Below are 27,971 nucleotides of genomic sequence, written 5' to 3' on the forward strand. Positions count from 1 at the left end.
GCGTTTGTTTTCTCCTTGGAAGCACATTCTGAAACCTGATAATCAAACAGTTGAAATGGAAACTCTGCACCTTGAGTCAGATGCCTTGCACCTGATCAATGACACTGTCAGGGCAGTTAAATAATTAACCACAGTGACGCTATTCCCGGGCCACAGACCAATTGGTTCTTCGGCGATTCTTTTCTTTTTCTTGATTTATATGACGTGCCACGTACACTGGTCCCTTCGCGATGCGGGGGTGTTTGTATGTCGTAAATTTTAAACGTAACGATGAAAAGAATACCTCAAAACTAAAAAGTCTTAAAATTAGATTGATTAAAATAGGAAGCAACGCAAGAATATATACTATAAAATGAACTACAAAACATTACTTAAAAAAAATATACGGTATCGCAAATATATTACAGATAGGTGTGTTTGGGCAGGGTGGCTAAATCATAGTGACGGTAATTAAAGGCTTGACAGTACAGTGTTGAATAATGTGGGTTTTTTCTCATTAAAGTTGTGACAGCATGTACAGGTCACGAGCCCTGCATCTGGGTGGGCATTCATATTTGATTGGACACTGGTTGAGGCAGGGCTTCTCCGATTGGTTTATAGTCCAATCAATCACTATTCACGGCTTTCCATTTGCTACTCGTCCATTTCCGTTTGTCTATAAGCCTTTCCCCCCCCTTGCGTGTCCTTCCCTTTCAGCTAATCGCTCTTTGGTCAATATCTACACCTGCTGAATAATTTGTACACTTACGACACATAAAAAGCCGATATGGATGATTTTGACATGCTCAACTCACCGGCTGCTGGAAACGGCGTCGGCTCAGACGAGGACCCGGCTGCGGCGTTTTTGGCCCAACAGGAGAGCGAAATCGCGGGGATTGAAAACGACGAAGGCTTCAGCATCCTGGACAGTGGAGAGGTCCCTTCGTTGCTGGCAGATTCCAACGGTGGGTGACTGCTGCAGTCAGCTCGGCACAATTTGCTCTCACATCCTTTATAAAAGTCGATCAAATGTAGTCTTGGGAGTCAGACATTAGCATAGACCCGAACTTATATGTAGTGTATCCTGTCCATCTCGGTCACAGCTAGCTGTGCTAAGCTAACCTGACACTGGCTGTATTTAAAAAAAAAAAAAAACACTAACATTAAACACTGAAAAGGGTAGAAACATTAAACATGACTGACGTTTTTAATGGCTTTGTTTTGTGCAATATTGAGCGAAATGAAGTAGAACACTGCGATAAAGGGCTTAACGTCACTTAATGTCAGAAATCAATTCGTGGCCAAAATTCACACGCTCGTCACTCATCATGCCCACTTCAACCTCTGGAAAGATCAAAACGACCGCCTCAATATTTTGGGATTTTATGGACATGAAATGCTTTCGTCATTGAGCGACATATAAGATGTAATGAGAGAGACGTTATAATGTCCATAAAATCCTAAATAAGGTGGCAATTGTTATGATATTTTCAGAAGTTCGTGTGGGCATAGGTAGAGATGTGCAAATGGATTTTTGATGACTTTTGGCAGTATTTTTTCTAACATTAAGCGATGTTAAGCATCACTATACTGACCGTCTATGGGGAGAAAAAGGCTTATAAAATCCCAAATACATTAACCAATGCTAAGCTTTTCTTTTATATATATATATATATATATATATATATATATATATATATAAATAATCGTTTTAGACTGTCCCCGGTTTGTCTGCTTAGGACAACGATGATCACACTAGTTAACAGTGTATTTGTTTTAATGAATAGTAAAGAAACATTATATATATATATATATATATATATATATATATATATTATTTTTATTTTTATTTTATTTTATTTTTATTAAAGCCCTGAATGTGAGTATTTAATAGTTTCTCCAAAATGAGAAATAAATAATTATGCCTAAAAGTGGCTCCTAATCTTTAAATCTGCCCTGTAAACATTGCTAAATGTGTTTGGATCAATTTTGATTAATTTGTAGGTAGTCTGCGTTCATGATCAAATGTAATTCATACATAATGCCTACATTTTATGATATACGAACAGTATTGTCGTTGAACTTTGAGTGATCATATTAGTGAATGTGCCTTCCATTTAATTGTAGTGGCCTAAAGTCTTCCTTTTTTTAATTGGTGAACTTTGTGCTTAACTGGTTATATTTCTGGAGATGTGATCTAGATTTTAAAGAACATTGTTTCTAATGGAACATTTCCTGCTTTCTTTGTAGATGGTGCTGTCAATGGAGAGTTCCATGGGGTAATTTGTACATCTTTTAGTCTTCACTTTTTTATTCTTTCTTTGCAGCTCCAGAACAGCAAGCTTTTTGATGTTTTAATGTCAGACATTTTTTTAAAGTATATATGAAAATCCACATGCCAGCCAGCAAAATTGTTCAGGGAATTTAACATTTTCTCTATCTCACGGATGGTTTTAGAAAAACTGAGATGCATGCACTCAGACATTTTACCACAATCCCACAAAGTACTCTTGAGGTTTGATCACCACATTAAAGAGACAGAGTAGAAGAGCAGAGCAGAGTTGATAGTGACACCATCTGCTGATCAATTTAAGGTACGTACTGGCATGACAATGAAATAGAATGCAATAAATGCCTTTTATTGTCACTCTACATTGTCACACAAAAAGAGATTTAAATGAAAAAAGGGGCAGTCATATTGTAGGACTCATTCCTCCATTTATGCACACAGTATTCATGTTTAGCCCGAGAAGTATGCAATTTTAATTTAATTAGCCATTTTTTAAAGGCAGGAATAGGGACCAATGAACAAACAATTATTCCTCCCAATGTTCTAAAAATTAAATGGCACCACATTCAAGTGAATATACTGCTTGGTATATGTGGACATGTGATTTGTTCGTCTGAACTGGTTCTGGATCTTGTTATTCGTAGAACAAAATTGCTCTTAAAGCCTTTTGTTCTTGTGTATGTATGTTCGCTCTCAAAGCAAAACATACACTACTGTATGTGTCAGAAGCTTTGTTGAATGAATATGGCTGCTAGAACCTTCCCAATTTCCCTTTCCTGTGCTGCCATTGCAACATTGCTGCCTTTTGCACTGTCAGGACTTCCTTTGGCCTCTAAGAGAAGAACAAGAAATGGCATTGAATTTGTTTTTAGAGACAATAAACGGCATACTCTTTGCAAAGTGCACTGGAGCCAGGGACAAAAACTGCAAGAAATAAGCCTACAACTCTTAGATGGTATTTGGAGCTATTAGACTTGTAAGACATATCCGTTGTCACTACTATGTATATCACGTTTCTTAGGAAAGCAACGGCCCGTCTGACGCCTATGCAGCAATTTCCAATGCTGATCGCCTGCAGGCAGAACCTGAAAGCCTTCGCAAATGGAGGGAAGAGCAAAAAGACAGATTGGAGATGCTTGGTAAGGCCAAAAGAAGAAGATTATATCTAGTGGTGTAAATTCCTGCATATTTCTTTCAACACTTTTCACGTGTTTAGCACTCGTGAAATCAGAGAAATAAAATTGTTGGCGTTATTAATAACACTAGGCGTAGTAGGCGAGTGTGTCGCTAAGACTTAACGGTCGCAGAATTGTCAACAAATTGCTCCTCATGGAGGCCGTTTTTCGGCAAACCTCTACTGTTATTTTTGATTAATGTCACTCTTGTCAAAGACTTTGCTAAAATGCTAAGGAAGGAAGACATGTCCATTAGGGGTGTGCCAAAAAATCGATTCTCATAAGAATCGCGATTCTCATTTAGTACGATTCAGAATAGATTTTAAATGTCCCAAAATTTATTTTACTTAAATTATTTTATACTGTCTTGCCTTTGTCTGTGTGTGCCTTTTTATTTGGAGCGCTGTTCATGTTGTACCCAATTTGGCCACTTAGGCACAGTGTGGTTCCACACAGTCTAATACACTGTTAAGTTGTAGCCACATTAGAGAGTAGAAGGAAAAAGTCACGATCAAGTTATTCCAATAAAAGTAGTTTTTTTTTGCAGTATGGAGCCGTTCTTCTGAGTGATAAAAGTGCAGTGAGTAGCGCGCTAATCAGCATTAGCGAGTCAGACTGGAGTAGATCATTACAATTCCTTGCACATCTAGAGATTGAAGCAAAAATCATTGTCAATCAAATAATTTTGAAGCAAAAATCGTTCTTAATCGAAAATCGATTCTGAATGTAATCGCAGACCCAAAAATCGGAATTGAATCGAATCGTGAGACATTCAAAGATTCCCACCCCTAATGTCCATCACGAAAGTGTGTCACCGCCAAAATAAAAGTCACTACACTGTTCAGCTGTCAAGACACGTTTATTGTGACGAGGTCCGAAAACAACAGTGCCTCTAACTATGCACAAATTAAATTTTTCAGAGCCAGTCACCGCACAACGTCTTGTAAGCTTACTTCGAGCCTTGAAACTAATAAATTAATTGTAACGCAATGCATGTCGCATACAATAACGATATCGGCGTTTCAAATATGAGGAAAATAATTAGATTAGTCTGTTTATGAATGAGTTAGTTTAACCGACGTTATTCCTAACACTGGTTGTTACCAATTTGATGGAATTGGCCAATTTCCCACAGCACACCAGACAGTATCTGGCACAGTGGTTGAGAAACACTGTTAAACTATTGGATTGGCAAACTGTGGCAGACAAAGTTTAGCCAAAGATTGAATCGCATGTAAAAAAATAATCATAATTGTCAGCAACCAGTTTAATTTGTGCTAACTTTACACAATGTCGTCGGCCCCTTTCACACTAGCCTGCATTTTCCTGTGTCTCTATTCTGTTGAAACACACAAGCACAACCTGGAATGCGCACATGCTAGTATTCCACTTTTGAAGTCATGGCAGAGGCGCAACAAAGGCAAGATGTTGTCTGACTGAAAGAATATATGCAGCGCTGAGACAGGGATGTGAAGTAGAACTCCCGACACTCACTCCTCTCAACCTGTTCTGTTGAAGGCAATGTCACTGTCACACCACATGATGGCGCCAACGGCTCGATTAACTGGTTGCCAGAGTCTGGCTTGCTGTGGTTGAACTCCCTCAGTTGCTGTAATATCACTGCTTCTTTGCATCCAGATTCGTACACCTAGGGATGAGTACCAAGCCCCTGCGCTAAACTGGACCCATGGCTTAATTTTAAAGGAATGGAGTATTGATAAGCTCCACCCTTAATGGTTCTATTAACAGTTCTGGAGAAATTACTCAAATTAATTCGATTTATTTAGACTAGTATAGGAATGTTATATTTGCCCTTTTACGACTGTGATCTCATTTTTCATGATCAAATCCCGAAGCAACCCATATTTTGATCCCTAATAAATGAACTTAGTCAATCACATGTAATCTTTTCGTTTGTTTTTTTCTATAGGATTTGCAAATACAGCGATGAAGACATTTCTTGGAGGGTTTACTTTAGATTGGATCTGGTAAAATCTCCCTTACTAAATCTGGCTTCTATGTGTTTACCTCCCTGGCCAGATGATAACTCTCGCAAGCAAGAATCTGAGTGGAAGACCAAGGCCAAGGTGGAACTTGAGGAGTGGCATGCCAGGCAAAATGAGCAACTGGAGAAAACCAAAGCCAATAACAGGTACTGACTTCAAAGGTTGTTTAAATCACAATTTAACTTCTGTGTTAACGATAAAACCCCAGATTATGATGAAAAATTTACAATTCCACCTTAGTAATTGCAGGACGTGTTCATTGTACCTTCCTTAGCTGTAAGCCATTTTGTTTTTCAAGGGTTATTACAGCGATGCCTTAAGATATGAATGTATTGACTCACATTTTTTTTTTTTTGGGGAGACATGAATCATCACTAGACTTTTTTTTTTTTTTTTGGTCTTTGCGAGATGAGCAAAATTTTAGATGCGAGTGCACTTCGGACTGCCACCACCAGATGGCGATAGCACACTTAACAACATTCAGTCATCACCTGCCAAATTCTAATTGACCCCACAGAAAAAGGAAGGACAATAGGATGGGAACAGCAGCCTTTTTGAATTCTCGTTTTTGCCTAGGAAATATTTCCTGTCCTCTCCAAGTGAGATGAGCCGGAAGTACTCTGAGGATATGATCGCTCAAATTCTGCAAATGCTTAGGAAGGGTGCCTGGATGCAACCTTTAAGATTCCTTTAGCAAAGGTTACTCTTGTCCAACCTTTACGAAAGAGTATTACCCACAATTCTTTATGGCAGCAATATATAAAAACAATTTTAGACAGGTTAATGATCATGGGAGGTCCCTGAACTTTTTGTTGGAATTTAAAAACAAAGTTGTCTATTGACTAAGAATTAATAAAAATAAAATACAAATTCTAATGTTTTGCAAATCTTAAAAGTTGTTCAAAAAACATATCGTCTGAAACCTTTTACCTCTAAAATAGTCCCTTTTCAGGAGACCCCGAAAATGTCATGTTTGTTCAACTATTCCATTAACATTGCATCCTCACAGAGTAATTCATTTTCAACACTTTAGATAGGTAAATAATTTGTACCCCCCCCCCCCAAAAAAAAAGTGTGGAATGACCAATAGGATTTTTTTTTTTTACCAAATTGTGACTTAAATTCTGCAAAGTTAAGAGTTGGAGTTTGTACTTTTAAAAACTTTGACCCCAATATCTTCTTTTTTAGTGAAAATGAGTATCAGCTCCAAATGGCGATTATCAGCCTCCCTGACTAATCATCGGTATTTGTAACGGCCCTAGAAAAAAAAAAAAAACATCTGTCTACCTCTACAAAAGACCTTTTGCTTTTTGTACTGCCCCAATAGTTTCAAAATCGGCCCCAACTATACTGACTGGACCGGATCATGATTGTGATCGGTGTTAATGGTGGGTCTTCTGTTGCACATTTGCGCTCTTTTCTGGTTTAACCTGTTAAAGCTAAGATCTTTTCAAATTGTGAGAACGAGACTCCAGCTATTGTTAGACAGAGATTAGATTGTGAACTGACAAAATGTGTTCCATTTGGTCTGTGCTACTGGCAACCATAGAACACTACTATTACTACTACTGCAAAAATATAAGTGAATAATTAATCAAATCAACATCGCAATGTATTAGAATGAATTTCAAATGGCAAAGGCTACTAATATGGAAAAAGTTAAAAAAATACTAATAAATTCTTAACTTAAAGGGATACTTGACTCATTGAGCCATTTTCAGCAGTAAAAAGTAAATATTTGATCCAGAATGAATTTGATAACTTTTCATGTGCAATTAATACCTTAAAAAAAAATCCACTTGCTGTCGACTGAAGATGACATCACCTGTGTTGAGGAAGTAGGTAACGACCCATCATGGCCCAGTTTGTTAACCAAACACAGAAAACAGGTGAGGCATAATTGGTCGTTAACCGCTTCCTCAGCACAGGTGATGTCGTCTTCAGTCGACTGCAAGTGGAAAAATTTGTTTTTAAAGGTATTAATTGTACATGAAACATAATGAAGTTATGAAATTAATTCTGCACAAAATGTTTATTTTTCACTGCTGAAAATGGCTCAATGAGTCAAGTATGCCTTTAATATTGGTCGGTTATTCGCTGGTGTTGGCCCAAAACTTTGTATGATCACTTTTCAGGAGACCCCCAAAAACGGCTTGTTTGTTCATTGCATCATCAAAGAGAGAAAGCCATATTCAACACTTTTGATTATTTTTAAACATGACACCCACACGTGTGAACTGACCAAAAGTATAGATTTTTTTTATTTTAAATATGTCATTTGCCAAATTGTCACTTATGACGTTGCGGCTCAACGCCAGCGAGGACGCATGAAGACTTTCATATTAATTCATGGTTCATTTGCCTTTATTTTAGTGTGAGCGTTTATATATATATATATATATATATATATATATATATATATATATATATATATATATATATATAAATATAAATATAAATATATAAAATCTGATAGTTATTTGTATCACTGATTCATTTATTGCTTGTTAAACAAATACACGAGAGGAGGACTTTGGGGGGAAAAAGAATGCATATTATCGCAATTGCTATATTGAAGGGCGCGGGGAGGTGGGGGGGGCAATCACAATTTCATTTTTCAAAAATGGTTCAGCCCATTATATGGCTATAATTCTGGTTTATTAACCTACCACATGACATTAATTGTGAATCAAATTGCGTGTGTTGTCATGCCCGAATCAACATGACTTTTCTCTTTACCAGTATGTTTGTCCTGTACTATAACACTTGTTTCCATCCTCTTCTCTATTTCCTTGCTCTCTCTCTCTCTCCTCTTCTGCCCTCTTGCCGCGCTATCGCGTGGGCGGATGTTTGTCCAGGGTGCTCGATGAAGACTTCTACAAGCAGCCCTTCTCTGAACTCATTGGTTATGTGTATGTTGCTCCAACTAACATCCGCGCTTCTCATTTTGTGCTTTTTGTTGTTGTTGTTTGTTTTATTTTCCTTCCATTGTCACCCACTATCCAACCATGTGGCATCATATTTATCTCATTTGTTAGGGCATTGTAGTTTTCCATCAGTCTTATCCCGTCCATCATAGCTCAGAAATGTCATGCTTGTCGTCAAGATTGTACTTTGTGGTTGATGGTATCGGCATGTCGCTTGAGATGAATGATTCCGCATGTCACAAGTTCAACCCGCATTCACACTGCCCGTTGCATTAGTTTATTTTTTTCTTTAATTGTGGGCAAGTTCTCACTCATTCCAAAAAAAAAAAAGCCCTAATAGCGCTTCATTTATTTATTTTAACTTAAGAATGTAATTGGCCCCAAAACATTTACTACGTAGTCAAGTGTAGGATGTTTTGAAGCAGTTGTGTTATTACTTTAGTATAATGACTATTATTTTTTTTATTTTATTTTTTTACTTCTTCCTTGCATGCCTTTACTTTTCTTTCAAATTTGGTGAGCCACTACATAACAACAAGTACATGCTACTACACAAAAAGGTATGTTGACATGTTTCAATGTAAGGACTGTCATTATTCGATATTGATAGCTAAAAAAATGTCAACGTAATGTAAAGTCTCTCAGATGAGTAAGTTGTCAACTTGGTTATGATTTTACAATTTGTTTACAGTTAAGACAGCTCTGCAACTTACCAGTCCCTTATGTTGTGGCAATACAATAATGACGTGTCCCGACAATAGCAGGATTGCTCTTAACCGCATTCCAGTCTTAATGGATTCTAAAGCGCGACGGGGGGACGACGATTTCCTCAAGACGTACGCTCAACTGCTTCAAACGGGACATGCCAGCCAGCCAGTTTGACCACAAATTTATATAATTAGTATTTTTGTTTTGTTTTAGCCTATAGGAGTTATTATGCACACCTCAACGCAGTGTACCGGGTAAGTGCACAGAATTTCCTGTCACCAATGGAACAAAAGTCTGAGATCAAGTATCCACCTAATTTGCATAAGATCATTTGAGCAGCCTTTTAAATCAGCTCCTATTCAATCATGTAGATTAGGATGTCCTTGGGTAGCGAACAAATGACAAACATGTGGTTTCCAGTAAGCAAGCACAGTGACGTGAAGGCTGCTCGCTGATCTTGCTGGAACTTTAGAATGGTTGGGAAGAGAGGAAGAAAAGAAAAAAACTCACTTTTTTGCATGTTTGCTTAAAATGTTTGCCTTGAGCTCATTTTTGGTTGTCTTTCATTCCCCCCTCCCTTTTTCGCTTCTAAATTCTGACCTGTAAAACTATTTCTCCCTCCTTTCTTTTCCTCTGCACCTTTAAAGCACACACATTAACCATCCTTGCTACCGCCTAGACCAGTTAAGTAACAAAACACCAAAATGTCCATTTAAGTTCATCTTGATTTTGGGGTGGGATTTGATGAAACTTTGTGTACTCGCCCCATATTTAGTATAACGCCAGTTGAGTTGAGCAGTTGTATGTGTTCCTCGTTTGTGATGTGCATTGTGCTCGTTGTGATGGTGACGTTTGATTTGCTCCTCATCCCCATTTTGCTTTGTGTAGCGTGCTGTAGTTAGTAGTTGACCTTGGACGGAGGGTTGGTTAAATAGAGTATTTGTACGTGGGTCAGGCTTAAGGTCAATATCCATGACACAGTGGCACCTATTCAAAAACACGACTACAGTTTTTACACGTATAGGTTTAGTTTGAGAAGTACAGGAGCCTGGAGGATCCAATGTGGAGTGAACATTTATGGCAGGCAAATGAACGTACTTTTGACTATTTTTAAACGTATTTGTAAATGTATTTAAAGTGCGTGTGAATGTACTTGGAGGCTAAAAACGTGCGTGCACTCTAACAAAAGTTGGGTCAAAAACTGGACCGATCCTCTACTTGGGTCTATTTGACTCAATTTAACTTTGAGTCAAGAAATGGGTCTTTCAGCGTAAAACAACAATTGGTCAGATAAGTCTTTACTTGGGTCAAAAAAAAATAAAGTTACGATCCACTTAATGGGTCAATTTGACTCAACTTTATGGGTTGTTTTATACAAAATGACCCAATTTTTTTGGGCCCAAGTAAAAGATATGACCAGTATTTATGACTTGTTTTACGCTGAAAGACTCATTTCTTGACTCAAAGTTGTGGCAAATTGACCCACAAAGTGGATCGGTCCATTTTTTGATGCATAATTGGGTTACTTTTGACCCAACTGTTTTTAGTGTGTGTGAAAGTCAAAATCTTGTGGCAATATTTGAAATTCCCATTTACCTCAGGGTATTGACATGCGCATGCGCATACCCCTTGGCATCATGAGACAATTGCCGAATGGAAATCATGCACTGGAGACATAATCAAATCATAAAAATGACAAATAGACAAAGTTGACTTACTTTTTTGAACATTTTGGTATAATCGCAAAAAAAACAACAACAAAAAAACACCTTGTATACAAAAGTCACAATCGTCATGTGTTTTTGCTTTTTTAAGACAAAAAAAGGTTGTGCTTTCCCTTGACTAGTTTCGGCGACGACTGCTGCCTTCCTCAGAAGCTTCTGAAGCTCTTTAAATAAATAATAATAATAATAATACTGCACGATTTTGGTATAATGTAGGCCAAATACTTTTGTTTTATTATTTTAATTTTTAATTTATTTTTTGCATATGCATAAGTAAATAACCTGTGTGATATATGTGGGGGGGGATTAAACTTTAAAAAAAATTCTTTTTTATAGCATTACGTTCAAACACAGTTGCAATTGCAAATCCGTTCAAATGTGTTTTCGGTACGTTGGAATGTTTACTCCACATTGACAGTTCCATGCTTTCGTAGAGAAGGCGTTAAGTTAATGTTACAATTGCAGTACATATCCTGCCTATTCAAAACGCCTGCTGACCAGTTCCATGCATTGGCAAACGCCCAGTAGTGCTGGAACTGTATGAATTGGTGAGACTTGGCATTTCTGGAATTAGCTTGTGCAATGACTACAAAATTTGAAGCATGTAGCCAGAGAATAGCTTGAAACACAACAATAGCTTTCCACATCTACAAGTGCTTGTTGGCTGTCCCCCACCCCCAATTTTCATTACAAACCTTTCTGTTGAACCCAGTTACAAATACAGGTAACTGAACTGTAGTCTTAAAGAGAGTATTGGGGGTTTTATTTGTTGCTCTCAGGTAGCCTCTGCTGAACCAATTGATACTTTGTATATTGACATGAGTAATTGGATTTAATATGCATGTGAATCGTTACAAATGACACAAGTATTTTCCAGTAAACAGAATGGACGCAGATGAGTCCAATCGTATAATCAGCTCTTCTTCCTCCAGCTAATCGGGGAAGTTTGTCAGCTGTGAAGGAGTTTTAATCGGCATAAAAATGTAACTTTTCCCCCTAAATTGTCATTGACTCAAAATGAGCAAAGATCTGCCAGCTGTACCGTCAACAGAAGATAAATGTTAATCGCCACATTCCCATTCCCGACTTGGGCTACCTGGTTATCAGCAGAGGAATATCTCAAAAGCTGTAATATTTTTATATTTAATATTTCATTGTCATCTGTATATCACCTTTTCCGCCTTTGACAAGTTTCTATTCCCCCTCTCCCCTGCGGGGCGCAGGGCGGCCGAGGAGGCCATGATTTCCGACATGGACGAGAATAACCCCGGCACGGAATGGGAGCGAGTGGCTCGCCTCTGCGACTTCAACCCAAAGTCCAGCAAACAGGCCAAAGACGTGTCCCGCATGCGCTCCGTCCTCATCTCCCTGAAGCAGGCCCCACTCGTCCGCTAGACTGCGCTCCATATCAGTCGCCATCATCATCATCATCATCATCAATGCAAATGCAACCGACAGCTCATGACCCACATCTGTATTTAGGGGAGGGGGGGGGGGGGAGAACAACTGTGGCATTGTCCTTAACTGTTTACCACACACACAGCTTGTTTTCTGTAGTGGAAGGATAGAGACCACACAAAGTATTCTCCTGACAGACCTCGCCTTGGAACATCTAATCACTGTTTTCGATGACGCGTTTTCCGACAAATCATTTGCAATTTCTTGTTTGGGTCCACAAAGCCAGCCGACGATACTGATCCCATCATAGCATGCTGTAACCCCTCAAACCTCTTGTAAGATTTGATTGATGGCTTTTGACATATTTTTGTATTATCTCATTTGATTGTGGTTATTCATACGTAAAATTTCCTCCCGAATTTTTATTTCTGGTTAAGGACCAAATTAAAAAATAATAATAATAAATCCAGTAAGTGTTTTTTTGAAGTGTCTATGTCGTGCCGGCTTGTGGCATATTGTGTTCAATCTATGCATCTTCTCATGAAAAGCGCCTCCCTCCTCTGTCGGGAATCGTCCAGTTCATTACAAGTTCAACATGTTGACAGCTCAGTGTGTGTACGTACTTTATGTTCACCTATGTACATATACAGAAGGCAATATATATACAGAATATAAAACCTATATGTTATAGAATCTGACAGTTGTGGTTTTAAATATTAGTCCACTTGTTTGACCACGCATGTCTATTGCCCACGTGTTTCAATATCAGTAAACGGTGAATCCAAACTTTGGTCCTGTTTTTTTTCCCCACCCCTCTCATGTTATCTCTTGAGTCTCCTCCCACTTAAATCTTATCTTGAAAATGTGATTAAAAGACAATTCGTTTTACTGGCACATCGGGCAATGCCGGTTTGTGTTTGAGGTTTTTAGGCAGGTTTTTAGTCTTTTCTATGTCAAATGCTGAAGCACGTCGAGTGTAGTGGCTTGCATGTGTGCCTCACATTGTAAGACGACCTCGATGAGGACGCAGGTCCTTGGACTGTGGCTGTGGTCTGCACCACTCGAATCCACACACGCTCCAAGTACTGAAATGATCAACCCCCAAAAATCCTTCGGTTTAGGCTGCCATGTGATATGGCGGAATTTTGTTGTTGTAAAACAAACAATAATTGGTTAATAAGCAGTAAAAGGAAGAAATGTTTTTGTAATACACTTTTAAGCAAAATAATATTGTATCCAATTCTATTAGTCAATGGAAAAATGTATTCTTAAATGATTGGGTAGCGACAGCCCTAGAAATGTGCGACATGAATAAAGCTGCCTTGCCTTTAGCAACGTGTCATTGTTTCAGTCTTGTCCCATGAAAAGATATTAAATATGATCAGAAATGTAAATGGCGGAATACATTTTGTGAGATTCTGTACCCAAATGCCAGAGAAGTTCACTTGATGTACCTGATTCTACTGTCAATCATTATCTGATAACCATCATAAAGTTTTTCAGCCGCCTGTTTTCTTGTAATAAGAGCCCAAGTCTCTCTGCTTCACTCCTCTTGGATGACACTTTGCTGTTTAGACAGCATTTGCCTTTCACTGACAACTGAATCAGGTGGGGAAAAAATGCATTTGATGTTTAACAGTGTGAAAGTGGAGCTGCTGCAATAAATGTTGTTGACCTCATTTTATGAGAGGATCCGTTTTAATTATCAACATTCACTGTAAGTCAAACATGTCAAGTACTGAATTTTTATCATCATTTTATGAACACTGAATGCCAACCAGGAAGCTATTTCTAAACCATTAAAAACCAAAACCAATAAAAACATAACTGTGACCTTTATCTGGGTTTCCGAGAAGAAACCACCACCAGGACACATTAAAAAAAAAAATTATTGACTGGCCTCCAGAGGCCAATATTTTTTAAATGACTTTAAAAAATATATATTAACCATGTATGTAACTTGTGTTATTGGCCATATACCCCCCAAAAAATATCTTATTCACAACAACAACACAAATAAAACACTCACACTCACCAAAGAACTTTTCACATGTTCCATAAAAAAAAATCAAAAAAAAAATCTCGTGACCCTTGTGGGATATAATGCTTCAGTAAAAAGATGGATGGATTTACAGTTCACTTAATTTAGTGAAGCAAGTGTTGCATCTAAAATGATTTTAGGTCATGAATACTAACAAAATAGCTAGAAGAAAAATTGGGAAAAAAAATAACGAGAAAAAAAAAGCTTTAAAAATGAAAACAAACAACATTTTAACAACTATAATTATAGTGAAAATGACCGTGTTCATCTTTGGCAGTTAATATAATGCCTGAGCCTTTGTGGCTGATTTTAAAAGTATTATTTAAGTCAGTATGACAGCCCTTACATACATGACTGGCATACATCTATGGTATGTCATTTTTGATACTTCGGTTTCAACCTTTTTTCAAAGAATCAGATGGCATGAATATTTGCAATTTTCATGTTCATACGCAGCCTAATAGAATGAAGGAAAATGCATTTTGAATTGTGTGTGTTACGTTTGGGGGGTGAGGACCCAAACGCAGCATACAGGGAGGCCAGGCCGGCTTAGTTCAACCAAAAGGGATTCATTTCCAAAAGAACAATCAAAAGGCAAACAAGGAATGTGGGAAAACTTCTCAATTAACAAAAGACCAAAAAGCAGATGTAAAGTAACAAAACAAAAAGCCGCGGGCAAGGACCGGATGGGTGACATATAGGCTCTGTGACAAAAATGAATGATCCAACAAGAATTGCAGGGAAGGTGGGTTCTAAATAGGGGCAAACTAACGAGACATAACAGTGTTCCTTTAGGCCTCCTGGGGTCAATTTCACAAAGAAGGTTTAGTGAGAAACCTGAGTCTGTTAACCCTGAAATGCTGGAAACTCTGCGTTTTCCGTTTCAGAGAAGGAGGAACTCTAGCCTGTTTCAAAAAAAGAGGTAACTTAAACTTTCGGTCAGTTACCGTAGTAGAAGAGTCTATGAACCTAACCTGGTCGGTAGCAGGTTTATCACAATGAACCTCGAGTTTTTCCCTGTCGCTTCCTCCTTTCAGCCACACGCGACATTTGATTTCCTCATTCATTCAGTCAGATGGCGAGTTTTGTCAACTGTTATTTAAAAAACTAACAAATAAATAAAAAAATAAAGGCCTATATTAAAAGTCCACTTTTTCACGAACATGGCATGCCCTTTTGACAAATGATGAAGGTGCTCTCTAAAAAGAAAATTGTTGACCAATTTAACAAAATTGCTTCAATTGGTAACACAAGATTGAATTTAATTAAGTTTAATTAAATCTGAATTCATTAAACTTAATATATATATATATATATATATATATATATATATATATATATATATATATTGGATTAACAAATTTAATTGTTGACCAATTTAACAAAATTGCTAATAACACACGATTGAATTAAATTAATCCAAAGTGAATATATTAAGTGTAATTAATTATGAGTTCATTAAACTTGATATATTCATTTTGGATTAAATGTTGATGAAGTGAATTGCCCCAGACTTGCTCCGATGACACAAGTACACCGCGGAGCAGAAAGCACACGAATGAACTTCATTAAACATTTTAAACGCTCGTCTTCTCTCATTGATCACCTATCATGCAATAAATCATATTAATGACAACTAATGTGTCGCGCAACAATTTACGTGCTACAGTAATTTCACCCGCCGGCTACATAAAACTATTCTATTGACACAAGACCGTACGGATAAAAATGAGCTCGAATAGTCAGGTACGAGCATCTTTGCTATGGAGCGTGACGCTTTGTCCTCCAAATAAATAAAGGAAAGAAATGCGTCAATAAAGTCTGTCACAAGCAGTCCACACAGCCGCGGTGATGTTCAATGAAGATCCATAAGCAAAACACATTGGGAATAATAATAGATACTAATAATGATAACAATAATGAGGCGGCCTATTGATCGCCTAATTTTTGCCTTTGCAGTGTCAACTCAATTTTTTAATAGTGCATTAAGTAAAGACAATAAGATTGTTGAAATTATTTCTTCATGCTCACTTTTGTATCATACCAAATTATTATTATTATTATTGTATTTTTCTCTTCTTTTTCTTTTTTTGCCGCCGTGCGCCCTACCGCCAATAATCACGGCCAATAATCATGACCTTGTGACTCGACCTCTCCATGGAGGGTTTCATAATGTACATCTTTGTGTTTTAAAAAACAAATCTTTTTTATTATTAATATTATTTACACAAAAAAATCAATGTAGCCTACATCATGGTGACGTTAGCCTTCTTTCTTGTCTTTCCCTGTCCGTCATCTATTGTTTTGATTTGATGATCGCCGTCACATGCTGCTTATGAATACGCAAATCCATTAATGAGTAGATTTGCATTTCCTAATATGCCTTCACTTTTCATCATAACGAAGTGGAACGCGGTCTAGATTGGCTGCAAAATGCAAGTTGATCTGTGTAAAGACGCAGATTCCCGTCATTGTTATTGTTTTTTTTAAGTAGATGTTTTTATGTCTACTTATAGCAGCGCTTGTTTATTTATGAGATGCTGTATCGGCCATTTAATATTTACCTCTCACATATTCCGATTTGGACAACTTCATTACCCCAATGCGGGCAACTCATTTGCTTCCAAGCTGTTGAAGCTGAGTTTATCTTTCCTTGACAACCCCTTGAACCATAAAAAGAAAAAAACATGACGAAATAAAATCATTTAGTATAAGAGACATATAAAGAGTTAAGCTGCCGGAATAAATGCGTATTTGTTTTTTACTTTACTTTACAAGAGGATCCGTGTTCACGTCAAACATTAACTGTTAGTCAAATATGGTGTTTGTAAGTGGTGAATAGAACCTTTATTTTTTTTTAGACCACTGGACAAAAGCTGATAAAAACAAAAAAAACGTGCCTCCATGGATGGATATATCATTTTGTTTTCCAAAAGTATACCACCCAAAAAAGGTCACAAAAACATAAACTCATTCACAGCAATATCAACAATAAATGTCAGCAAAGAACCTCTCGCCCTGCACTGTCAATAAAAACTCATTAAGCAAAAAAACCTCGTGAGGCTAGCACAAGCGCTACATACAGTACGGATTTACAGTTCACTTAATTACGTCATGTGTTGCATCTTAAATCCTAACATTATTTTTTCTTGACGGCAGTTTGGGAATATGTGCCATTGTAACAATTAGACATTTTGTTCTGTAAATGATGGTGGTTTGTTGACTGAGGTCTTGAAATTCCGTTGGAGATAAGTGCTGTTGTGTGTTTTCTTCTTATCTGTTAAACATGTTGACTTTGTTTTCAGCATTTTTTCAACACCGCATGAGAAAAAAAATCCAAATGTATGTGCGTGATATATATAGTTTGGATAAGGATGTGAAAGAAGAATGTGACAGTTATTTGTGTGAGAGACTTTTTGGGCGCATGAGTTGAGGGCTTTTTCTGGTGTGTGCGAGAGGTAAATGTTCACAAATGATCAGAAATGATGATGCTTATAATTTTCTGTCTCTTACGCTACACTGTCATTGTGTGTAACTCAAACGGAGTTTGACATTTTGGCAATGATGTCGTTTTTCGGAGAGGAGCAGTTGAAAGCAAAAGGATGATCATTTGAACCGCCAATGAGCCAATTATGTTAAAAGGAACCCCGACTGTCATGACAAGTTTGCTCTATATTATTTATTTGGTTGTTAGGAACATAGCTTTGAGATTCATTTTTCAAAAATCATTTCCAGTTTAATACATTTAGATTAGAAACTTTATCGACCCTATCGCGAGATGCTGTGACTATCGCGAGACCTACAGCGAGACCGGGAATACCCAACATGGCGGCGCCCTGCTGCTAAAATAAAACTAGCTCTATTTTGCTAAACCAGATCTGAATTTAACCACCATATAACTTGGGTTTTCTTTTCTCTCTTTCATACGGCAGATTTGGAATACCACCCAGAGTGGAGGACCTGGAACGTTTCATCGACGGATACTTTTACAGCTGCGCAATGGAGGATCCCTCCTTCGAGAAACCTTCCACGAAGAAAAAAAATGACTCCGCGACGGACACGGATAATCTAGCTACTACGGACGTTTCGGTCAGTATGCTGGACTCCATAAACAAAAAACTAGATGTCCTCTGCCTCATCCGCGAGGACGTTAAGGAATTATAGGTGAGTTTGGAATTCGTCGGCCAACAGGTAAGTGACCTCCAACGAGATAGTGCCGAGTTACGCTCTATACTCGCGGCTGTTTCAGCCAAGTTGGAAACGATTAAAAAGGAGAGTAAAACGCTAAAAGAAACGTTTCTGGATGTCCAATCCCGTAGCATGCGGGAGAATTTAATATTCTCAGGCATATCCAAGAACACCTCTGACAATCCAGAGGCCGAGATAAAAAAAATTATGACGACGTTGTTAAAAATTCCTCAGCAGACGGTAAATAATATCTCTTTTCACCGGGTACATCGGCTTGGAGCCCGTCAACAAACCCCGTCCTATTATCGCCAAGTTTGAGCATTTTAAACAGAAAGAATTTGTTAAAAGTAAAGGACGGGAGCTTAAAAGGGACCTCTTTCGGATGAAAGACCAATTCCCGAGAGAGAATAACTCACTGCACTAGTTTTGCACAATACACTCTGCTAATAGACACATAGGGCATATAACACACACTTTGGGGGGGGGTGGGGGGGTGGGGGTGGGGGAGGGTGGAGACACCATCTTCGCCCTACAACTCCCCTCCAATTTTAATGGACCCCACAACAGAGGGAGGGGGAGCCATCGGTTGGGGCAGACCGCAGTATTAAGCTGTGTTGCGGTCCCCCATCTGTATCCCAGCCGCGCCACCACGCATCGGAGCGAGGGGATATCATTTCCCTCTGCTCCATCTCACCTGCTCCCAATTTTAATGCACCACACACACACACACACACACACACACACACACACACACACACACACACACACACACACACACACACACACACACACACACACACACACTTCTATATACACTGGGAGGGGTCACATCCACGGTATAGGGGAGTTCGCCATCTGTGGGCCGGTGGGGTGCCTGGCGGGCCTGCCGTGTCCCGTTCTGCTGCATTGGGCTTGGGGCGCGGGCCGGGTTGGGGTTGGGCCAGATCCACCACACCAGCATCTATCGAAATTCAAACACAATCTGCTTCTTCCTCTGGTCGTTGAATCGGTGGAGGCTGATCTCACTCTGCTTCATCTATCCTTCCTGCCTTTTCTTCAGTCTTTCCTTTGGTCTCTTGAGGTCTCCCTAATTGGTTGGCATTTAGATGTTTCTGGGGTTGGTGAAAGATTCTGGTTGGTAACCCGGTGGGTAGTAGGTGATGTCTGGTCGGTGCTGGATTTCACTTTCCTTTCTTTTCTTTGATCCTTCCTCGGGTCCCCTGACAACCTCACGACACTAGCTGGATTCTGAAGTATTCGGTTTAGGTGAACGGTATGGGATTTTTAATAGGTTTTAGGTGAATTAATGAGTACAAACTCACACGCACGCACATATGCACACACACACTCGCGCATGCACATACTCACGCAAATACTCACGCACATACAAAAAAAGAGAGAGCAACGATGATGACATGTCGAATCGGTAAGATTACCAAATGAACAATACTGAGCTCTCTCGCTCAAAAATAAAAACATTAAAAAATAAAATAAAAATAGATTAGAAACTTTATTTGGACATCCGCTGCCATTGTTTTTTTTACGTCGCAACACATTCAGTCCGTAGTGACGTAGAATAGTGGCTGTCTCTCTGCCGAGCAATGTGAAGCGTCTATAAAGAAAGCAAGGTAAGCCTCGTAGCGTTCCTAAAAAAAAAACATGCGACCGGGAAAGTCACCCTCCCCCACACCGTGCTCTCGTCATTCACCAGACGCATTCAAGAGTTTTGATCATCCCTTTTGGAACGCTACGAAGGCTTACCTTGCTTTCTTATAGGTGTTTCACATTGCTCGGCAGAGAGCCAGCCGCCATTCTACGTCATTACGCACTGAATGCGTTGTGACGTAAATAACAGCGGCGTACGTCCAAATAAAGTTTCTACAAAATCTATTAAACTGGAAATTATTTTTGAAAAGTGAATGTCATAGTTATATTAGTAGCAACCAAATAAATAATATAGAGCAAACTTGTCATGACAGTCGGGTTCCTTTTAAGAATTTATATGTTTTTTCATCTCTACATGTATAGACATAGTCCCCTTAAAGGGGAAGCCCCCCCCCCCCCAAATAAAATCTTGACAATAATATGTTCTATGCAGCCCCACTAGTCTAAATATGATATTCGGGTAGATGTTGTGTTAGTTGAATATAAGATGAGTCGCAAAGTCCAGCAGTTAAAAAATATATATATATCAGAAGGCGGCCATTTTGCCACTTGCTGTCATGTGAAAATGACAATGTTGCTCAGGTCTCAGGTAACAACCAATCGGAGCTCATCTTCCGAAAACAGGTGAGCTGTGATTGACCTTTGCTTGAACCCTGCGCAACATTGATGTCGTCTTCAGTCGACAGCATGTTGCAAAATGGCCGCCCCCTAAGACGGATAAAAATGGCTGGATTTTTCTTCATAACTCATATTCCACAAATGTAATATTAATCAGAATGTGATGTTTAGACTAGTGAGGTCACATATAACATATTATTGACAAGAAATGCTTAAGGTTGACTTCCACTAAAATTGTATAATTAACACAAGTATTACCCTCACTAGACATTTTAATTATTTCAGTTAAAAAGAACCCACTGGGTAGGTCAGAAATGAGTCACAAATTAAATGATTCTTTATTTACTACTTTCCTTATCTATCTACCACAACTTATTTACAGGACAGTAAAATACACCTGCCAACCGCTACAGTTTCCTAGATAGCATTCAGCATTAGCGGTTGATGCAGCAATTTTAAAAAATCTGATTATTTAGAACGCAAAGTACGCCACTTCCCCAACGCTCCAACCTGCTGGCAAGCCTGAAGCTAATTACGAAGCCCCGTCAAACTGGTTTCCTTGTCTCCAGCAAAGTTCCAACTCTCGCCCCCTCCTCCGCCACACCGGTTCTGCTGTTTGCCCTTGCTACCGATCTCCCATTATGTTGAATATGAATCTGTTCTTTTGGATTGTGCTGCGCCTAGTTCTCATGTGCAAAACTCAAGCGAAACTGGATGAGACTATGTAGACAATTTCATATTTCTGTCATCAACCAAACGCTGAACAAAACAAAGAGGCTCGTGAGTAGTGAAAAGCCAACGTCAACATGTATAAACACAGGAATTAATGAGCTCATCTTGATGAATGGGGAACAAGTAGACGGATTTTAGGTAAACGAGTTCATCTTCACCTGTTGAGTAGAGAAGCAACTGTGACTAAAACTAAACTCTTTCAGGGTTTTTACTTTCTGGACCAAGATTCCCCAACGCTGACCACAAGTCTGCACGTCTGAGGGATTTCACTGGACGCCCCCCAGGGATATATCTTAGCTTAGGTCCACTTCTCTTCATTCTTTAGCTACCTCGTCACATTGGGATCCATTATCACTGCTACAACTGTGACACAGAGGTCTCCATTCCAATGCCACCCACCTCCCTCTTCATTTGTCTTGACGACATCGGAAGCTCGATGAGCAGGAACTTCCTGAAGCTCAAAGGCAATAAAACGGAGTCCCCTGCCTTTTAGTGGTTTGTCAAAAGAGGGCTCCCAGTTGAGTCTCCATGAAAGGCATACAAATTGAAATATGAAAATGAATAAATATACTTTCAATTATATGTCTATCTGTTTTTAGATGAGCCAGATGAATAGTATACAATTTATCTCAACAAACGACTTAATAATAAGCTAATTGATTAGCTTAGCTGATCTCACGTCTACATTTTTGTACCTGGGCAAGTCTAGGTTGTTGGGTTGTTTTCATTTTTGCATTGCTCACGGCTTAGATAATGACCAGTCATGGCTCATCTATGTTCTTATTTAAGCCACGATTCGCAAGCAGAGCTGTGATTACCTGAGTCCTGCTCAACTGTGATGTCATTTTCACTCGTTGGTAAGAGGCAAAATGGCCGCCCCTCGAGATGGATAAAAGCAGGTGGATTTAAGATGGGAGATGGAAGTATATATATATATATATATTCACTTAAATACCCTGATTGTTTCTTTCTGTGTCTGTGATGACTCAATTCAGGTTCCATTTGGTTTTGTTCTTCTTGAGTCTTGACATGCTGCTCAGTTTGTGTGTCATTTTTTGGGACCCTGTGTGACCTTTAAGGTCACACGTATATTGGTGGTTTTCCCCATTCTGAACACCGGGCCATCATCATCGCTTGGGAATGTTTGTGTTTCTTTCCCTGCAACTTTTACTTTCCACAAACGTCACTAACGTCTACAATTTTTTTCATACGCAATAAAGCTCTCTCAATTATCAATGCGCCTTGCCGTGCCAAATAGCATGTACTAATTGCAATGGTGTGAACATGAAGTCTGATGCTTGATGCTATTTTTAGTTGGCAGAGAGAATTTTTCCAGGGTCAACGAAACATGAATTATAATGATGGAAGAATAAAATAACTATACACAATCTGCCTTTCTGACTGTGGTGTGGACTTTGGAAGGGAAACTACAAATAAAAAGGATTAAATTGGTGCTAAACACGCACGCATCACAGTTGCAACACACTATATGGAAGCACATAACAGCAGTTTGTAAACGTGTGAACCACGCCCACTTTTGAAAACTTGACTACGCCCATTGTTAGCATAAATAGGCAATTACAGCGCATGTGCGACCTTCTTTGGCACTGGTACATCTCCAGCTCATTACACTTCAAGCTTATAATTCTTCTTAAACTTGTTTGGCCTGTCAGCAAAATGCCTTTAGAGTTTGAGCTGTGTCCAGGTAGGATGATTGGAGGGGATCATCCATGTTTTTTTATCGCTGAAATTGGACAAAATCATCAGGGAGACATTGAGATAGCCAAGAAAATGATCAAAATGGCAAAGGTAATAATTGAAAAATGTACAGTTTTTTTTTTTTTGCTATGCACTGTTCATTATTGATTGCAACAATTTAATTTGTGATTTGTGTGTGGGTGAGTGTGTGTGTGCGCGTGTGTTTGTATGTGAGTATTCATTTGTCATGTATGTGTTTACAGCAGTTACTGAAATTTAGCATCAGTGAAAACTAAGCATAAAATGTCAAATAAATACATGAAATATTTCCAAAAAAGAGAAAACTGGGGCACTCAAAGGTGTAAAAGTTGTCAATAAAGGCCTTTTACTTGAAACACATTTGAGTGCCTCAGTTTTCTCTTTTTTGGGAAATGTTGCGGATCCCTCCACTGAAGAGCACCAAAGAGACATTTTTTTTGTATAAATCCAACATACCCTAGCAGCGCTCCTGATTGTTTAAATACATGAAGTTCTATGCTAACAAAATAAAAGAATTGCTGATTAACTCATGTATCTGGATGTCAATATAGTTCAAGTCAAATGTACAAATGTCAAATGTACTTACTTTGACAGGACTGTGGTGCTGATTGTGCCAAGTTCCAGAAGAGTGAGCTGCAGTACAAGTTTAACAAACGTGCTTTAGAGCGCCCTTACAAAACCAAAAACTCGTGGGGTGACACTTATGGCGAACACAAACGCCACCTGGAGTTCAGCCACGAGCAGTACGGGGAGCTGCAGAAATATGCGAAGGAAGTGGGGATCTTCTTTACTGCTTCTGCGATGGATGAGGTACTATACTATTACTACTATACATCATTCTATTTATTAGCAGGTTTTACGCTTGGAACTACTATGAAGTTATAACTTACCTATTGCATGCACTTTTTAGATGGCAGTAGAGTTTCTCCATGAAATTAACGTGCCTTTCATCAAAGTGGGCTCAGGAGACACCAATAACTTCCCCTATCTGGAAATGGCTGCCAAGAAAGGTGATTGGTTGGTTTGAAATTTTTTGGAGCCGGGGGTTGTGGGGGTGAGCATTTTAAATATTGTGTGCGTGTGCGCGCGCGCGCGCGTGTGTGTGCGTGTGAGAGACAGAGAGAGAAAGAGAGAGAGAGAGAGAGAGAGAGCGAGAGAGAGAGAGAGAGAGAGAGAGAGAGAGAGAGAGAGAGAGATGGAGAGAGATAATCGCACAACATTAATTAAAAAAATATTGAATAAATAAATAAAACTAATCTGAGAATATGCAAATCCACGTATGCGTTACCAAAGTATTGTAAAAGTGCTGAAAATGGCTTGGACTCTGAGGATATAGCCTAATTTTAACGGTTGAACAAACATATCATTTTGGGGTCGCCTGACTTTTTTTTTTTCCTGACTGCTTTTAAATTTGTAATATCACCACAAGATGGCAGACTGGTAAACATGGCTTAGTTGCGTTTCCACCCTGTAGCCTAACATGAGTTGGCCTTATATATTTTTTTGTTTATTTGGAATGATATGCAGGACAAATATACTACATCAATAATATTAAGATTTTCACTGAGTTGATTTATATGGGGGGGGGGGGGGGGGGTTGCTCAAAATGATTGTTCAGCAGTTTTGTGCCGTTTTATGGGACACAGTCATACATCTGGTTAGGAAGTGCGTGGTCCTATCTTTTAATTTTGCATCATGAATTCCTGTGAATCTCAATACTACATAATGCAATTCGATTTTCAATTGCAACTCGATCTGCTTCCTGTTTGTCACCTCAATTCAAATTCAAGAATTGAATTGGAATTCAGTGGTCATTCTTAATTCATTTCTGAAATTTGTACAGCCCTGGTCTGGTGAGTACGATATGTTTTATTTATATTTTTGTTTTTGTCATAGTATTAAATACATAAAGTATTGACTCTGAATTTCTCCTAATAATTGACTTGTTGCACATGTGTTTTTTTCCATTACTCTTTTTTTTTTTGCAAAGTTGTGATTTATTCTGTAACATGTGACATGACAGTGGTCATATTAAGCACTAACAATGAGATGTTGACCATCTCTTGTGTGTGTGCGTGCGTGCGTGTGTCAGGACGTCCCATGGTGGTGTCCAGTGGGATGCAGTCCATTGAGACGATGCGTCGGGTGTACAAGACAGTGAAGGAGCACAATCAAAACTTGGTCATCCTGCAGTGTACCAGCACCTACCCTCTTGAACCTAAAGATGTCAACCTCAGAGTGATCACTGTAAATAAAACGGAAAATGAGTGCAATTCAATGAAATGATGCGGTAGAAGCATGCCTTAATTTGTCTTGTCCGCTTGTCTTAACAGGAATTCCAGAAGGAATTCCCCGACATCCCAATCGGGTATTCCGGCCACGAGTCCGGTATCAGTATTTCAGTGGCGGCGGCTGCTCTGGGGGCAAAGGTCATAGAGCGCCACGTGACACTGGACAAGACTTGGAGGGGAAGTGACCATGCGGCTTCTCTGGAGCCTTCTGAACTGGCTGAGATGATTCGTTCCGTCCGACTGGTGGAGCTCGCACTGGGATGTGGTCTCAAGAAGAGGTTGTGCTGCGAGGAGTCATTCCATAGAAAGGTGAGATACTGTTACTCAACTTCTCTAAATAGTGGGCGGGAACAAACCCTTAAAAGGGAAGTCAACCTTAAACATTTCTTGACAATGATATGTTATATGTGACCTCACTAGTGTAAACATGACATTCTGATTAATATTACATTTGTGGAATATGAATTATGAAGCAAAATCCAGCTGTTTTTGTCCATCTCAGGGGGCGGCCATTTTTCCACTTGCTGTCGACTGAAGATGACATCACAGTTGCTCAGGGCTTAGACAACGTCCAATTACAACTCACCTGTTTTCTGAAGCTGAGCTGTGATTGGTTGTTATTAGACCTTAGCAACATTGATGTCATTTTCAGTCAACAGCAAATGGCAAAATGGCCGCCTTCTGATATTGATAAAAACTGTTTGGATTTTGCTGCTTAACTCATATCCTATAACCACAATACCGTATTTAGACTAGTGGGGCTACATAGAACATATTGTCAAATTTTTTGGGGGGGTTAACTTCCCCTTTAAAATCAACAAATAAGATGGCTGAAATTATTGCAGAATAATACGCATTTGCTTCAAAAAGTCAATCATTATGACTTGCTCTTTTTTCCTCAGCTTGGGAAGTCTGTGGTGGCCAAGGTGAAGATCCCCAAAGGAACTGTCCTCAGTCTGGCCATGTTGGTCGTGAAGGTGGCCGAGCCCATGGGCGTCGCCGCTGAAGACATCTTCAAGCTGGTTGGCAAAACTGTCAATGAGGACGTAGGTGAAGATGAGAGCGTCATACCAGAGGTGGTGAACGGCCTGTAGCTGTTTTCCGAAAATGTGAATGATTTTATTCAGGGGTTTTCGAGCATGTACCTGCTTAGAGTAGCTCAAACACTGTGAAAGGGACGTACAAATTTTGCTTCAACAGCATTCTATACAAAATCATTTGTTGCTTCGCTCATCTGTTTCTATTAAATCAAGATAAAAAAAAAACGACTTTTATTGCTGGTTATATGACGGGCTCTATTGCCGTTGACATTTGCACTGATGTTTGTACACGCTATCTAATAAAATGCAGGAAAATGAACTTTTTGCGGTGTGTTCTTTTAATTATGTAAATGACAGATGTCAATTTAGACTATAGAGTATGTACCGGTATGTGAAAGGTCAACCCAACAGTGTGTGAATATACAGACAAATCATACCATAGAATGTTTTTACTAGAGGTGTCAAAATGAATGCGTTAATTTTGAGTTGGTATAAAGTTCCTTTAACGCCACAAATTTTTTAACGAGCGATTAATGACCGCCCCATACTTGGAAAGCCTGTACTGGGGGAATTCCATTCGCAACGCAGCAGACACGTCCACGTCAAAATTCAGCAGTAAGAAATTTTATAAAATGCATATATTTGTGGAGACAATTTAAAAAATGTACATAATTTCACAAGTTACTTCATGTCAACGATTAGATAGCTCTTAATATGAAAAGAAAAATGCACTGAGCTGTCACCACCACCTTACAAATGCAATTATGCCATCTAGTGGCAGAAAATTACCTCAACACAAATCAATATCAAAACTCATTTTTTACAGTACAGTACATCTTTTTAACTTTAACTAAATTTTATGAATTACTATGAAATGACTGTATCAATGACTAAAAAATGCAGCTACATTGCTATTAGCTTAACATTTTTTCACACTTTTATGTTAACAAGAATATGAAAACTTAAAACAAATATTTATTGTACATTTTGAACAGATAAAAAATGTGCGATTAATCGTGAGTTAACTATTGAAGTCATGCGATTAATTATGATTAAAATGTAATGGCCTGACAACCCTAATTTTTACATTCTGTATGTATGTACACTATTGGACAGATGCTTTTTTTTTTCATGAATACGTTAGAATGACAATGGCGTGACAAATTTACATTTTACTTGAAAGATTAGTGAAAAATACATTTGTAAAATAGATATCACCCCAAAAAGACAAAGGTTAAAAAAGCCTTACTGTACTTCACAGAACTGTTATGTAAATTTGTTAAAGGTAGTGTCATAAAGATGGAGCATCTGTGCAAATGATGCAAATTAAACAAACAAGCCTAGGCTTTTATGTGTGTTTTTCCACTAATGTCATAAAACCTGTTATACTGGAACAGAACCTGTATCCTTTGTGTTCTTGTCTAAACCAACACAATCCACACCTTATTTACG

At 38.7% G+C, this 27,971-nt stretch overlaps 2 protein-coding genes across 4 annotated transcripts; both read left to right on the plus strand.

Moving 5' to 3' along the window:
* The first annotated feature begins 649 nt into the window (after nucleotides 1-649).
* Nucleotides 650-12,993, plus strand: clta (clathrin, light chain A). 3 transcript variants are annotated; one of them, XM_086082279.1, is made up of 7 exons: nucleotides 650-944; nucleotides 2,230-2,258; nucleotides 3,291-3,408; nucleotides 5,485-5,596; nucleotides 8,309-8,362; nucleotides 9,733-9,768; nucleotides 12,033-12,993. In XM_086082279.1, exons 1-7 carry the CDS (start codon nucleotides 767-769, stop codon nucleotides 12,202-12,204), a joined length of 699 nt encoding a protein of 232 aa, XP_085938405.1. In that variant the 5' UTR covers nucleotides 650-766; the 3' UTR covers nucleotides 12,205-12,993. The 3 variants fall into 3 exon arrangements, with proteins under 3 accessions (XP_085938405.1, XP_085938406.1, XP_085938407.1); XM_086082280.1 differs by lacking the exon at nucleotides 9,733-9,768; XM_086082281.1 differs by lacking the exons at nucleotides 8,309-8,362; nucleotides 9,733-9,768 and having other exon boundaries at nucleotides 651-944.
* A 10,041-nt stretch (nucleotides 12,994-23,034) lies between these two features.
* LOC147169929 (N-acetylneuraminate-9-phosphate synthase-like) lies at nucleotides 23,035-26,780 on the plus strand. Its single transcript, XM_086082278.1, has 6 exons — nucleotides 23,035-23,260; nucleotides 23,783-23,998; nucleotides 24,099-24,198; nucleotides 25,281-25,435; nucleotides 25,522-25,788; nucleotides 26,382-26,780. Exons 1-6 carry the CDS (start codon nucleotides 23,039-23,041, stop codon nucleotides 26,571-26,573), a joined length of 1,152 nt encoding a protein of 383 aa, XP_085938404.1. The 5' UTR covers nucleotides 23,035-23,038; the 3' UTR covers nucleotides 26,574-26,780.
* The last annotated feature ends 1,191 nt before the right edge of the window (nucleotides 26,781-27,971 follow it).

Source organism: Leptonotus elevatus, chromosome 8, assembly GCF_054856555.1.
Source record: "Leptonotus elevatus isolate MCC_2025b chromosome 8, RoL_Lele_1.0, whole genome shotgun sequence".
NCBI lineage: Eukaryota > Metazoa > Chordata > Actinopteri > Syngnathiformes > Syngnathidae > Leptonotus > Leptonotus elevatus.